Source organism: Acomys russatus, chromosome 21 (assembly GCF_903995435.1).
Source record: "Acomys russatus chromosome 21, mAcoRus1.1, whole genome shotgun sequence".
NCBI classification, from domain to species: Eukaryota; Metazoa; Chordata; class Mammalia; order Rodentia; family Muridae; genus Acomys; species Acomys russatus.
In genome coordinates, this window is record NC_067157.1 from 794,834 (window position 1) to 811,211 (window position 16,378).

Here is a 16,378-nt window from a genome sequence, read left to right on the forward strand (position 1 = left end):
ACAAACCAAATAATCAAATTAAAAAATGGGGTACAAATCTAAACAGACAATTTTCAAAAGATGAATGTCGAATGGCCAAGAAACACTAAAAGAAATGCTCAATGTCCTTAGTTACCAGGGAAATGAAAATTAAAACAACTCTGAGATTCTATCTTACACTCAAGTGACAGCACATGATGGTGAGGATGTGGAGAAAGGGGAACACTCCTCCATTGCTGGTGGGAGCGCAAACTAGTACAACCACTCTGGAAATCAATTTGGCACTTTCTCAGAAAATTGGGAATAGTTTAACCTCAAGACACAGCTATATCTCTCTTGGGATATAGCTTGGGTATTTGCCCAAAAGACGCTCTACCATACAACAAGGACATTTGCTACACTATCTTCATATTAGCTTTATTTGTAATAGACAGAATCTGGAAACAACTTAGATGTCCCTCAACTGAAGAATTATAGAGAAATTGTGGTGCATTTATACAATCCTGAAATTTGCAGACAAATGGATGGAACTAGAAATGATCATCCTGAGTGAGGTAACCCAGACCTAGAAAGACAGGCATGGCATATACTCATAAGTGGATATTAGCCCAACATAGATGTCTTCTGAGAGACTCTACCCAGCAGTGGATTAGGACAGAGGAAAGATACTGAGACTTAAAGCCAGATTCTGGGTGGAGTGCTGAGAGATGTATGGAAGACTGGGGGAAATGGAAGGACCCAGAAGGGGTCAGGAGCTCTACAGGGAGACCATCAAGGCCTGCAGATCTGGACTCAGAGGTGCCTGTACAAACTGATGTACCAAGGACAATGCATGCAGAGAACCTAGATCCCCTGTTCAGATGTAGCTGATGGACAGCTATTTCTCCATGTGTGGGGGAGGGGGAACTGTTGCTGACCCTCTGACATGCACTCTGTTCCCATGATTTGGTTTGATCAATGCTTCTTGGCAGGATGGTCTTGAAGGCACACAGAAGAAGGGGAAGCAGGCTATCCTGATGAGACCTGATAGGCTGTGGCCAGAGAGTCAGGGAGGAGCCCCTCGACCCCCCTTGTCAGAGGGCTAGGGGAGGGGGAAAGGACAGAAGAGGGAAGGAGGGTGGGAACAGGGAGGGATAACAACTGGGATGTAATGGGAATAAATATATAAAATAGACAATAATGTTAACCAATTTATTTGTAAAACTAAAAATTTACTTCATTTTCCACCTTTCAGGCAAGCCTTCCTGACCCCAGTGTTCATTAACTGTCATTGTGGAAAGGATAGAAAAATGCCATAGCAAATACTATCCAGGGCCACATATGAAAACTCAGAACTTTAAGCCTATAAAGCACTGCTAATGAAGAATGGTAAATCATCTGCCTAGAGAGGAAGATCAAGTGTTAGCTACGAAAGTGTGTCCAAAACACTTTTGTGTTAGAGCATTATTTCTTCTGAATTTCTGATATCCTCTGGTTACTTTGTTTTACATGGTAGCTACTTCTGAATAATAAAAAATGTGTTAGGTGTGGTGTCACATGCTTTTAATTCCAGGAGGCAGAGCCAGAGGAGGAGCCAGATGTAGAGTTCAAGGCCAGCCTGGTCTACACAGGGAGTTCCAGGATGGCCAAGGCTACATAGACAGAATTGTCAAAACAACAGCAACAGCAACAGCAGCAGCAGCAGCAGCAACAAAAACTCCAAGACACAACCAAAGAATAATTAAAATGATAAGAGTTTCTTTATAAAACAGTCAAACATTTTAGAAAATCCTAAAGCAGAAAATGAAAAGCATAGTAAACCTGTTACCCATATATGGGGGTTGTAAAATCTCTCAGTGGAGAAACTTTAGATTTTTTTCCTAGAAGTAGCAATATATTTTCCATATATATATATAAAATTTATCAGTGGAACTGTTATAATTACAGTTACATGAAAGGTGCTAGGCTATTCTTGAACCTTTACCATTTTAAAGAATGTTCTTCTACTTAATCTTCAGATAGACTTAATGCACCTTTAAAAACACTTTGAAAAAATTACAGGAATGCTAAAAAGTGTAAAGTGTAGAAAGTCAAGATCTCTCATAATTCAATTTTTGTCAGTATATATCCTTAATCAAAATATATTCTCCTGTGGTTTCCTTACTAAAGGGAAGCTTCCATTGTCTAGCTGTGCTGGAGAAGCCCTGAATCATCTCCAGTTTCTCATGCCCACTAAACACTTGGCCACTCTCCTGCCATATTCAGCCAACTCTTTAAAAGAGCTATTCAAGGAACATTAAGGATTATTCTTACATTTAGATTGCATTACAAGGGTAGGGTTTCTTCATATATTTCAATAAAACATTACAACAAACACTTTATATTGATTGCAAGGTCTGGGTGGATATCAAAACATTTTGCAAAATGTAAGATGGCCATAGTTTTCACTATTATTTGTGGGTTTAGAAAGTATTTGCTTTTTATAAAAAGTATGTTAACATAAGATTATTACTGTTATCTTCAAGTAAAATTTTACATTTTGAGAATATTGTTAGGTATAAATAACATCACCAATAAACCAGTGTTCCAAAGCTTTCTTTCTTTAGAGAAAAGTCTAAAATTTTCTCCATACCTTCCACTTCTACCTTGTTTTGTGCTATTTCTAACCATCTCTTTTCACTGTTTCCCCCTTTCTTCAATAGAGAACTTGATTTTCTTTGAGGAGACTAGGAGGCTTCCTACAGGACAGCTTCAATAACTGCTCTGTATCCAGAGCATACACTCCTCATCCCCCAAATGGCTATGACTCCATCTTCCTTCCTCTATTTTAGCTTTTAGAAACACAGTTTCACTAAGCAGCCAGGGTAGACTTCCACTTGGCATACAGCTCAGGCTGGCATCAAACTCACAATTCTCCTGTCTCTGCTTCCTAAGAGGTGGGATTATAGATGTTTGCTAGGACACAGGCCTTTTTTACAGTTTTAATTGTCAGCCTTTGCCATCTTGAGTCATAAAAGTACAGATTTTTCTGTTTTATTATTATATGCGCAATGCATATAAATGTTCCTGGCACATACTTCACTTTCAAAACACTCTGGTTAAATGTGACTGAAATTGGCATTGTTGTTGTTGTTGTTGTTGTTATTCTCAGTATAAAATCTCTGACTGTCCTGGAACTTGCTTTGTAGACCAGGCTGTCCTCATAGAAATCAGCCTGCCTTTGCCTCCTGAGTGTTAGGATTAAAGGCATGTGCCACTATACCTGGCTGAATATGGCTTTATAATGTATTTATATCTGCTTTTTCTTAGAAAAGTATTGATCTGATTCACCTCATGGTTTCTGAACAATTTTAGGATGAAAATGTCGTAAATGTAATAAAGCTAAAATATAGATATAAGAAAGACTGTCATACCTGACATACTCTGAGAGCTTGGTCTAAGACTGTTTTGGTATCAGTGTCATAATCTGGGCAGGGCAGCATGGCTCGGCTAAGATGTGCCTGAAGCAAGAGATGTGCTTTGGTGTGAGGGCTGTCAAATGAATGAGGATTTAATTCAATGGGAAGACATTTGGCCAATTCGTTATTTGTATGGTCCTCGTTGTGTCGTACTGGCAAGTCTGTGTATTCTTCTGCATCCTGCAAAAAACAAAAACAAAACAAAACAAAAAGACAAATTTCAACTTAATGATCAAAAGCACAATAATTAAAGTACTTCTCACTGACATTTTGTGGTCTGAGAATTGAACCCAGGGTATTGCATATTCCAAGCTCTGTACTTCTGAGCTATATCCGTTGCTGTAATTATTATTCATTACTTGCTTATAATTAAAACAAGGTTTATAAAAACCATAAATTATGTAAGTGTTACATAGGACAGCTCCCAGAACAGCTACTAAGAAAGCTTCTGATCCCAATGGCTCCAGCAATTTAGACTGTTCCACACAGGACTTTAATTAAGAATGGAATTTCTCAACATTTAGAAACATGACCACAAATGCTATTCCTAGTTTGTTTAACCATTTCTCCCAACTTTATTGAGGCCCTATAAAGGTATATTATTCATCCTAAATCAGCCAGAAGAAGCCTTAAGAGAGCAACGCCTACATTTCCCTTAAGGAGGGGTTGGGTAGGTTTTTGGTTATTTTCTTGGGCTAAATAGGTTTATTTTCATTGGGAGTTGGTTATACGTTATTAATGGTCTTATTCAGAGAGAAATCAAGGTTGTACTTAGGGATGTCTCTTTTTTCCCTTATCTTTCTTTATCAGATTTGGAGATAGGGTTGAAAAGAAAGAAGGGGGAATATAGAAATATATAGGGATGATAGGACAAAAAGTAGATTATTGAATCTATTCCTCAACTTAATACTTTAATCATTACTCACAAAGTTATTTTTAATTCACTGGTATAGAACTTTGCATATTGATGCAAAATAAAAATAATTTTGATACATTGGTGTAGAATTCAAATTTAAGATTCTTCACACATTATATATATATGTATATATATATATATACACATATATATATATTTCTACTCTAATATGAAGTATTGTACCCATACAACTAAACTATAATACAAGGCTTACTCCTAATATTTTGTAGGCTGTTGAGGATAATTAAATAATACAAGTTAATAGTTGATCAAATTATGGTTATGTCAATTACTAGTATATTTCTAGCACAAGAATATACATCCTAGGTTTAACAGATTAATATGATTCTATAGACAGACAAGGTAAAATAGATAAGGTCTTCAAAAACCTCAGAGATCTACAGAATATGACATTTAAAGATATTTTTTGTTATTTTAAAGATTGTGTGACAACAAGACAGGCTAACTCCTGACAACACCCAACCTACCTCAAAGATGATAAGCATCAAAGAACCTCCTTATAGAGATGCCTTCAAATGTGGCAAACAAGCCACTGGGAAAAATGCCCTTGTTTCTGACACAGACAGAATTCTGCCTAAAAATGGGCAAACATGGATACAGGCAGGGTCAATGGTCAAACTCTACCAAGACAGGGTAATAAGCAAGTCCTCAATAGTTCCTGCCTCGCAAATATGTCTGTCAGATATATTGGTCCAGAAGGCTGAAGATGATGCTCCAACATTATAGAGAGTTATGGATGACTGTTCAGGTAGCAAACCATCTTTGTCATTTTTTTTTTTTTTTTTTTGGAAGCTATTAACCTGCACTTCCGGTTCACAAGTCTCTGATGGGGTTGAAGACCAGCTAGTTTAGTGTTACAATTAAGCTTAGCTGTTTAGGGGTTAAGATGTTTTTAGGTCTAGATATATGTTTTAAGTTAATTAGAGATGAGCTATGATATTGATTTTCATTCAGAATTTTAGACTCACCAAGATAGGAAAGGTCTTTTCTTCAAGTTTGCCAAATACAACTAGCCAAATCACTATGAATGTAACACTTAAATAATTCCTGATTGTTTTGTGGCTCTTCTTGCTGTATGTAGTTTATTTTATTTATGTGTAATTATATAAATGTACATGTTTAAAAAAGAAATATAATAAAAAACCAGATTTATGTACTTTCTTAGAATATTTTTGTAAAAGAGAAATCTTATTTTTCCAAAAATGTGGTTGAGATTCAGCCTACTGCTACTGCTATGAAAGTTCAACACCATCTATTCAACACTATAGCATTAGGGATGGATTAATGTTATAAATGGTTTGGTAACACCTGGTTAAAAGAGAAAGGACAAAACATATGAAGCTTTGACTCTGAAGGTACTGGCTATAAAATATGGAAAGCTTAAAATTTAGGAAACAAACTAGGTAAGCCTTAGTATTGCCTAGCTTACAGTAAGGAAACTTTCTAGGATGTAGTACAGAAAGGCACCATCCAAGTGGACCTGGACGACTCCTGATTTGACATGGAGTTGTAAATCCAGATATGAAGGTGGCTAAAGTTTATGTGTCTGTACTAGAGAAGATTGCTACAGATCAAGGGTGGAGGGCATGAGGAACATGTGCACACGGCCCTAGAAGTCTGCAGGACCTCCTCTTTGAGTCTTCATTAGAACACTGTCTAGAGCTGCAGTTCTCAACCTCTGTGTTGTGACTCCTTTTGGGGGTCAAACAACCCTTTCACAGGGGTCATTTAGGACCATTGAAATCCACAGATATTTCCATTGCTATTCACAACAGGAATAGATTTACAATTGTGAAGTAGCAACAAAAATAATTTCATGGTTGCATCACCAAAACATGCAGAACTGTATTTCAGAGTTGCAGTATTAGGAAGGTTGAGAACCACTTGTCTAAAGCATACATGTCAGGAAGTTGCCTAAAATAGGGCAAAAAAAAATCATTAAAAAACAGGGAGACTTTACAAGGATCAGTGTCTAGCACTGAAACAGTGTTTAGACTAATCCTTATTCCAGTTACAAAGAACAGGAAAAAAATCGTGGATTATAGGGTACTGAGTGGAGATGGTCTTGCCTGAAGTCTATACAGTGGGGTAAATGCTACTTTGGACTTGCCCCCCCAAAAAAAGATCATAAAAGCAACATGTAAATGGATCACATGCTTCCAAATGAATAAACTGAATTCCAGAACAAAGCTCAGAAAGATTTACAGTTTAAAAAAATTCTTGATGGTAAAATTTGCATATAATTAATGATTACTAGCCATACAAAATAAAGCATAAAAACAGGGCCTATAACAGGGAAAATAACCATCTATGGAAACTGATAAAGAATTAACATGAGTCAGGTTTATTATGCAAGTAATCCTTGACTTTGATTATGGTTCTTTAAAACATTTATATGTAACATGATTGTTGATATGCTTTAGGTTTAAATAGGTGTAATCTTGGTGTCTTCTAGAAATCTGTATTTTTCTCATATGAAAACATACGTTATATACTCCATTTATTCTGATTCTTTTTTTTTCCCTGAAGTTTTTTTTGGAGAGGGGTACAAATCATGTTTCTTAGATTATTTTCTAGGTTGATTTGCTGGTTATAACTTATGTTTTTCTGTTTCTGTGGTAATGGTTAGGGTTATAATACATTTCTTAGCTGCTGAACATATATATGTGCTATCAGAGGAGAAAAGTAATCAGTGTCACTTAGCTATGAACCTATATCAGCAGCAACATGTCTCCAAGATATAGCTAAGCAATAGTGGCACAAATGTTGATGGTAGAAATCAACCACTTTCATATTGGATTTAAGGCCCCCTCTAAGAGATAGAACCCAAACCGTACACTGTTCATGAGGGGAGGAACATGAGACTAAACGGGTCATGGGCCTTAGGATAAAATCTACCACTGTTCTACTAAATGAACACAACAACAAAAAGACTCTAAAGATATACTGTACATCCATTGATCACTGCGTCACCCAGCTCCCATCAGGAAAACACCCTGCAGCAGATGGAAATTAACATAAAGACACACAACTAGACACATTCCGAGTCAGAGACCTTGGAGAACTTGTCTCTAAATGGGATGACTTTATTAAATGCCAGGGATGAGAAGTGGTGGCTGACTCCAAAGAATATTTTATATTTTATAAAAGTTACAGAATCAACCACATAAAATGCTCTAGGAATATGAGAAACTTCTTATCTTAACAAGTTTCTAAATTTATTTTAAAAAGTTGGTATAGTATAGAAACTGAAAAATCAAAAGTGTAGAAAGGAAGACTGTATATCTATCTTTCAATAAACTGATAAAATCTTACACATAAGAATGACTGAGGATACAACAGCATTGAACACTGCCAAACTGACTCCACCCAACATTATAAAACACATTATTCTCAAGCACACAAGAAACATTTACAAGACAGATCATATTCTTTGCTACAAACGAGTTCCAGATTATATTACAACCAAATGAAAACTAAATGAGAACTTGGTAACAAGCACGTCTCTGGAAAATGCCACAATATTCAGAAATTACTTTGAAATGGATGAAAACAGAAATGCAGTGTATCTGATTTTGCAGGCTGTTACTAGAACATACATAGTGAACATATGTATAAAATTGATACCTATGTTAAAACTGAAAAACTGTCTCAACTTAATGACCTCAAGCTACTTAAAGAAATAAAAAATTAAATGAAATCCAAATAACATGAAAGAAAAGGATAAAAAATTAAAGTGAGGTTACTGAAATAGGAAATCGTCATGACAGAGAAAAATTGGCAGGACTGAGAACTCATTTCTGGGATGAGGACAACTTAGGACACTTCAGCTTGTGCAGACCAGAGGACACCAGGAGAGAAGGCACACATCAGTGTCAGGCCTGGGGATAGAGTCTACACATTTTACAAATTCCAAAAAGGTAATAAGAATAAATACGAACAACTTATTGTCTACAAATGTAAACATAAATAAAATGTCCGTCTTTGACAGATACATAGAACCAAGTCCACAAAGGAAATGGTATCTTGAAAAATCCCCATTTGTATTAAGTATGTTGAATTTGCAATAAAAACTTTGTACTGTGATGGAATTTTTACTAAAAACTATCTAAAACCAGTTCTATATAAATTTCTCAAACAATTCTATATTATGAGCATTGTCCTTGCACCCATATTAGGCAATTATACTAAAGAAGAAGAACACCACCACAATATCTATACTAATATTGTTCACAAACAGGCAAAAGTATAAACAAAATCATAGTGGATGCAATTTACAAAATCAAGAAGGCATAATTACTTGCCTCATAAGCCTGACTATTTAACTTCAATCCCCAAATCCACATGAATTTAGGATGTGATTTATAATCCAGGCACTCCTAGAGTCAATTAGGAGGTTGTAAAGAAAACCACTTGGAAACTTTTGGTTTGGCTAATCTGGAATATGGAAAACAAAACAATAAGAAAGATCCTGTCTGAACACATAGCAGGTGATATTATATTCTAGAAGTTCTCTTTTGACATCTACATGTGCATTGTGTAATGCACTCATATACATACTAACACATAAACAAACAAAATTAAGACATTTGTACAAAATAATAATACATAATGATTAAGTGAGATTTATTTCCAGAATGTATGATTAAATAGCTCTAAAAATCAATTAACATAAGTAACCTTATTAAGAAACTTGCAAAGAAAAAAACATAAAAGCATGTCAATTGATGTACGGAAAAAAAAAAAAAACCTTATTAAGCCCGACATCCACCCTAACAAACACACTCTCAGCAAACCTAGGAAAAGATACCTTTTCAATACTGTCAATGAAATCTCAGAAGTCTACAGTTACATCCTAACTTTCAATAGTGACTCACTGAGTATACTCACCCAGAGATAAAAAAGACAGAGAAGTTTGCTTTATGTTGTAATGCTTCTTTCAGCATTGTTACAATGGTTCCAGACAGTGACACCAAGCAATAAAAAGGCATGGAGATTGAAAAGGAAGAACCAAGACTGCCTTTATTTGATCATCAATGTAGAAAACCTAACAGCCAAAATAATGAGCTACAACATTTGCATTTGGATTTACAGAATTAAATTTAGAAACTGAAAAATTCTAAAGGCATAAATTATGAGAAGTGTCAACAAATGAAAGTACCAAATATGTAAAATCCATATAATGAAAAACTATATAAAACTGTGAAGAAAAGTTAAAAAAAAAATTTAAATGGAAAACTATCCCTTGGTAGTCTCAAATTGAACTACAGACTTTAAAACAATTCAAGTAACAACCACAGAAATTCTTTTTTTCTTTTGCTAAAAATTCATATGTTGGTTCCAAAGTTCAGAAAGAAATGCAACGGATCTAAAATAGCAAAAACTCAGAAAAGGGACACCAAAGTAGAAAGCTAGCACTACATGATTTTAACACCTGTTATAACCATGGTGGCTTATGCCTACAAACTCAATATCAGGAGGCTGATGCAGCAGGACAGTTATGAGTTTGAGGCCAACCTGGGCAACTGAGTGAAAATCTTTATCAATCTATCTTTCTTCCTTTCTTCCTTCCTTACTTCCTGTTTTGGAAACAAGGTTTCACATATATAGTTCTAGAACTGTCCTGAAACTATGTAGACCAGGCTGGCCTAGAATTCTGAGATCTGCCTGCCCGTCTCCCAAATGCTGGACTAAAGGCACATGCTACCTTGCTTAATTTAAAAAGGTTTCTAAGATATATTCATATATAAAAGGAATTTAAATAGAGTTAGCATATAGTGCAGGGACAATACCTTAACTAGACCTCATATGCTACCAAATAAAAGCCCAAATATCAGGAATATATTACATCTTTTTGAGTTGTTGGCCAATGGGTCACAGAGAACTGCCCCACAATATTACAGGATATTGCAAATGGTACTAGTTACCATTTTATAGTAAGATCCCGTTGCTGAAGATATCACATATTAATGTCAGCCTTACACAAAATGTAAAGCAGTTTTAAGAATTATTTCATGTAAAGAGTTGTAATTAGAGTGTTTAAAATTTAAATAACCAACAAACTAAGGGTCAAAAGGAATGATGAAAATCTTGAGGAAGATGCAAATTGTTATGAACTCTCTGGAAAAGAGTTTCATATTCACTGAAACCAACCCACACACTTGCCACATGACTCAGCCACTCCATTTTAAACCAATGTGCCCAAGATACACCCATACAAAGACTTGTATGCTGAATCTGACAACATCATTAACATAATTGACAGGTGAAGTGATAAACGTGCGTTCGACTCAGATACAAATATTTACTACTCAATGAAGAAAATTAACTATCATTATTATGCTAAGTTAAAAAAGTAAGATCTCTTTCCAAAGAGTTTATCTTAGGATTTCATTTACATAGGACTTCAGTAAATTCAAAATAATTTATTGTGGCAGAAAGCAGTGGTAACTGGTTAGCACTAGAGTTGAGGAGTGTAATGTTCACATACATGGAGTAAGATGTTTGTTTTGGAATTATGTATTTTTGCTTATGAAATATGGAAGAATGATGAGACAGTGCCCACAGATTTTATTATTTGGAATTCAGTAGCATAATACAATTCAAGTATTCTATTAACTATGTGTCAATACATAATATGTACTTAAGTATTGAAATATAGTATCTCTATATGATATAGCATTTTACATTTCAAAATTTTTATTTTCTATTCAAATAAAAATTATCTCTATGTGTGTGTTTATGAGCATATGTCATCATAATTGTGCAGAAACCTTTGGAGATTAGATGAGGGTACTGGATTCTGGAGCTGGATTTACAGTTGCTTGTGAATCCTCTGATATGGATGTTGGGAAATACCTGAGGCCCTCTGGAAGGGTAGCATGTGCTGCTAGCCACGGGGCCACCTCTCCAGCTTCCAAATAATTTATACATGATTGACAATATGCTACCATTATTACATACCAATTGCATATTATAAGAGTACCAAAACAATTGGGAGGGATGGTTATAGTATTGATCTTTATAAAAAAGATTAGAGTACTGATAGGAAAATTCCTACTTAGAAATAGAGTAAGATAAATTAACAAAACATTTGTTGAATATCTACTTCATGTCACTGCCAACTCCTGGGATAAAGCAGTCCTCTAATTGTGTCTAAAGATATTATTGCAAATCCTGTGAAGAGATAACTAGATATATGAAATAATCCAGCAAAGACTTTTGGCCTAGTCAAAAAGTGGACATTGTTTCTTCAAGAAAAAGCCAAGTGGTAGTAGTGGCGGCTCACAGTTTTATTCCCAGCAGTTGGAAGGCAGAGGCTGGTGGATTTCTATGAATTTGAGGCCAGCCTGTTCTACAAAGTGGGTCCAGGACAGCCAAGGATATACAGAGAAATCCTGTCTTGAAAAATCAAAAAGACAGAAAGAGAGAAAGAAAGAAAAGAAAAAGGGAGTTAGGATATAAAGAAGATATGAAGGGAGAAGTAAAGAGTGCCCAGGGAATAGTCCTCCAATGGGGAGGAAGACAAGGAAGACAAAAGAGTAAAAAAAAGTCTGTGAAATTAGTTTTAATTAATTTAATACAATTTCCTGAATGAGTAGCTTGGATATTATTTGTTACATCCTGTTTAACTAATAATTTGAATACATCTCAAGTTTCTTTTTAAACTTTGTTTTGTAATAGTCAAAACTCTCATGACATCATCAAACCCATACCTAGATCTAGCCAAGGGACAGAACTTTCTCCACAGTTAAGAGGAGAGTGGGGACTGACTTTCACACGATCTCTGGTGCCCCATATTTGGTCATGTCCCCTTGATGGGGAGGCCTGATGGTATTTGGAGGAAGGATAGCAGACTGCCAAAAGGAGACTTGATACCCTAGCATCATATTCAGGGGCAGGAGGTCTCCCTCAGTCATAGTCACAGGGAAGGGGAATGGGGTAAAAGCGGGAGGGAGGGAGGAATGGGAAGATGCACGGGATGGGATAGTAAATGAGATGTAATATGAATTATTTTATTTTTCAATAAAAAATGTGTAAAAAAACCTCTCATGGCTGTTGTATAACACTGGTCTTTTATGCTTCCTTATGTAAGAAGCACACTTATGCAGTATAGCATCACAGTTAATACTTGATCACTATCTCTAATGTCACTTTGTTTTTAAATTTGTTTTCGATTTTTGGTTTTTGAGAGAGGCTTTCTCTGTATAACAAGCCCTAGCTGTCCTGAACTCCATTTGTAGACCAGGCTGGCTTCAAACTCACACAGATCCACCTGCCTCTACTACTATACATGGCTTACTTTTATTTTTGAATGCCATTCCTGCTCTTTCTTTATTTTGAGTCACCTGTCAATAAGGAAAGACTAACTACATTATTTGTATGGGTTAGGATTTCTATTGCTGTGTTGAAATACCACAAAAAAAAAAAAAAAAAAAAACAAAACAAAACAAAAAAAAAACAAAAACAAAAAAAAAAAACAAAAAAAAAAAAAAAAACAAGTTGGGATAGAAAGGATTTATTCACCTTTACTTCCCCATCACTCTTTATTATGAAAGGAATTCAGTACAGAAACTCAAACAGAGCAGGAAACTGGAGCCAGGAGTTGATACAGAGCTCATGGAGGGTGTTGCTTACTGGGTTGCTCAACATGACTTGCTCACAGCCTGTTTTCCCAGAGAACCCAGGACTATAAGGTCAGGGACAGCACCACAAAGGATTAGCTGAGCCCTCTTACACTAATAACTAATTAAGGAAATGTCTCCATATGAAGTTGAGAATTGTTCTTTAAAGGTCTGTAAAGAATTGTGTTGGCAAATGGGAATTATGTTGAATCTATAGTTTGCTTTTGGTAAAATGGGCATTTTTAGTATGTTAATTCTACCTATCCATGAGCATGGGAAATCTTTCCATCTTCTGATATCTTCCTCAATTTCCATCAAAATACCAACATCATTTGTTACAGACCTTGAAAGAAAATTTGCAACCTCATATGGAAAAACAAAAACCCAGAATAGCTAAGACAATCCTGTACAATACAAGATCTTCTGGAGGTATCTATATCCCTTATAGCAAGCTGTACTGTAGAGTAACAGTAATAAAAACTGCATGGTACCGGCATAGAAACAGACTGATGGATCAATTGAATCGAATCCAAGACCCAGAAATAGACCCATATACCTACGGACACTTAATTTTTGACAGAGAAGCCAAAACCATACAGTGGAAAAAAACACGGCATCTTTACCAAACTGTGCTGGTCTAACTGGATATCTACATGTAGAAAAATGCAAATAGACTCATTTATCACCCTGAACAAAACTAAAACCCAAGTGGATCGAAGACATCAGCATAAAACCAGAAACACTAAATCTAGTAGAAGAGAAGGTAGGTTAGAGCCTTGAACTTATTGGCATACGAGACAACTTCCTGAATAGAACACCAATTGCTCAGGTTCTAAGTGGGAATTCATAAAACTGAAAAGCAAAGGACACTGTCAACAGAACAAAACAACAACCTACAGTCTGGGAAAAGATCTTCATCAACCCTACATCTAACAGAAGGCTAATATCCAATATATATAAAGAACTCAAGAAATTAAACACCAACAAACCAAATAATCAAATTAAAAAATGAGGTCCAGAGCTAAATAGAGAATTTACAGGCAAAGAATACTGAATGGCTGAGAAGCACTTAAAAAAATGCTCAACATTCTTAGTCATCATGGAAGTGCAAATCAAAACAACTCTGAGATCAGAATGGCTAAGATAAAAAACTCAAGTGAAGGCACATGGTGGCAAGGATGGGAGAAAGTGGAACACTCCTTCATTGCTGGTCGGAGTGCAAACTAGTACAACCACTTTGGAAATCACTCTGGCGCTTTCTCAGAAAACTGGAATAGTGCTACCTCAGAACCCAGCTATACCACTCCTGAGCTGTTAGCATAATAATCTTGTGGACTGTGTACACTTTACCCTTGTCCATTTAAATGTTGATTTCCCCACCCCACTCTCTGGATCAATGCAGACATTACATTGTGATGTTTATTCTAAGATCTCCAGTTTCAAGTTTGTGTAAACATGTCACCATTTGTTCTCTGTGTTGTCAATAAAAACAAATTAGCCAATGCTGAAAAATAGCAGAATACTGTGGGATATCCTGATCCAGTGAGGGGAGGAGAAAGAGAAAGAGGAAGGAGGAGAGGATGAAAGCAAGAGGAGAAGACCAGAAAACATCAAGAGAAATGAAACCAACTTAGGAGTTGATTTAAAGCAAGTATAATGTGGGAAATCAGAATGGGAAGAATCTACACTAAAATGGAGGTTTAGGATGGAGTAAATATTGTGCAGCATTGTGCTATAGACTAATTAAATAGATCTTGTGGTTATTTGGGTACAAAGCTGGTTAAGGAGTAACTGCTGATTTCTCTAAAATAACAGTTCAATATTAATAATCATTCAATACTCAGCATATACACAAAAGAACCACAAAAAATCAGGAATGATATTAATGTTACATTCATCGTGTTTTGGCTATTTGTATTTGGCAACATTAAAGAAAAAAATCTTTCCTATTTTGGTGAGTCTAAAACTCTGAATGAAAATCAGTATCTCTCTCATCTCTATCTATCTAGACCTATAAAACATCTTAACTACTAAACAACTAAGCTTAATTGTAAGATTAAAGTGAAAAAAAAAAAATGACAGAGACAGTTTGCTGCCTGAATAGTCACGCAAAACTCTCTATAACATTGGAGCATCATCTTCAGCCTTCTGGCCCAGCATATCTGACAGACATATTTGCGAGGCAGGAACTATTGAGGACTTGCTTACACTGTCTTGGGAGAGTCTACCTGCATCCATGCTTGCCCATTTTTTCGGCAGAATTCTGTCTGTGGTAGAAATGACATTTTTCCCAGTGGCTGGCTTGCCACATTTAAAGCCATCTCCACAAGGAAGCTCTTGTGTTGTCAGGAGTTAACCTGTCTTATTGTCAATGAATCCTTTAAATAGTAAAAACATCTTTAAATGCCTCTGAGGTTTTTGAAGACCTTATCTAACTATTTTACCTTATCTTTCTATAGAATCATATTTACCTGTTAAACCTAGGATGTATATTCTTGCAATATAAATAGACTGGTAATTGACATGACCATGATCTGATCAACTAAAACAATTAACTTGTCTAACTTACTTATCCTAAGTAGCCTACAATAGCACTTTCAAGGTATTGGAGGTAAAACTGTATTCTACTTGAGTTAACTGGAAATAACCCAGATGTCCCTCATGAAAGAATGGATAAAGAAACTGTGGTGCATCTATACAATGGGATATTATTCAGCTATCAAAAACAAGGACATCATAAAATATGCATGGAAATGTATGTGGCTGGAAAACATGATTCTGAGTGAAGTAACCTGGACTCAGAAAGGCATGCATGGCATATACTCACAAGTGTAAATTAGCAATACAGGATAACCATATTAAAATCCACATACCTAAAGAATCTAAGAAACAAGGAGGACCCTAGGAAGGATACTTTATTTTTCATTCAGAAGGGCAAATAGAGCAGACACTAGAAGCAGCTGAAGAGAGGAAACAGGACAGTAGCCTACCATAGAGGTCCAAAGACTACCTAGCAGGGGATCAAAGCAGGAGCTGAGTTCTACAGCCAAACTTTGGGCAGAGTTCAGGGAGTTCTGTGGATGAGTGGGGGATAGAAGGACCTAGAGAAGAAGGAGCTCCAGAAGAAAACCAACAAAGCCAACAAATCTGGGCCCAGGGGGGCTGGCGGAGACTGACGCACCAAACAAGGACCATCAATGGAGAGGACCCACGTCCCCCACTCAGATATAGTGAATAGGCAGCTCCGTCTCCATATAGATCCCCTATTAAGGTTAGCAGGGGCTGTCTCTGCCATGTACTTTGTTGCCTGCACTTTGGTCACTTCTCCTGGTGGGGTGCCTTACCATGCCAGAGAGGATGCAGGCAGTCCTGATGAAACTTGATAGACTGGGGTCAGTTGA

At 36.2% G+C, this 16,378-nt stretch overlaps 1 protein-coding gene across 1 annotated transcript in view; it reads right to left on the reverse strand.

Moving 5' to 3' along the window:
* The window catches only part of Ascc3 (activating signal cointegrator 1 complex subunit 3), a 282,919-nt gene that overhangs the window by 31,239 nt on the left and 235,302 nt on the right, over nucleotides 1–16,378 (reverse strand). Inside the window, 1 exon segment of the mRNA XM_051164237.1 lies at nucleotides 3,372–3,596. Within this exon segment, the coding sequence (XP_051020194.1) occupies nucleotides 3,372–3,596 (225 nt within the window).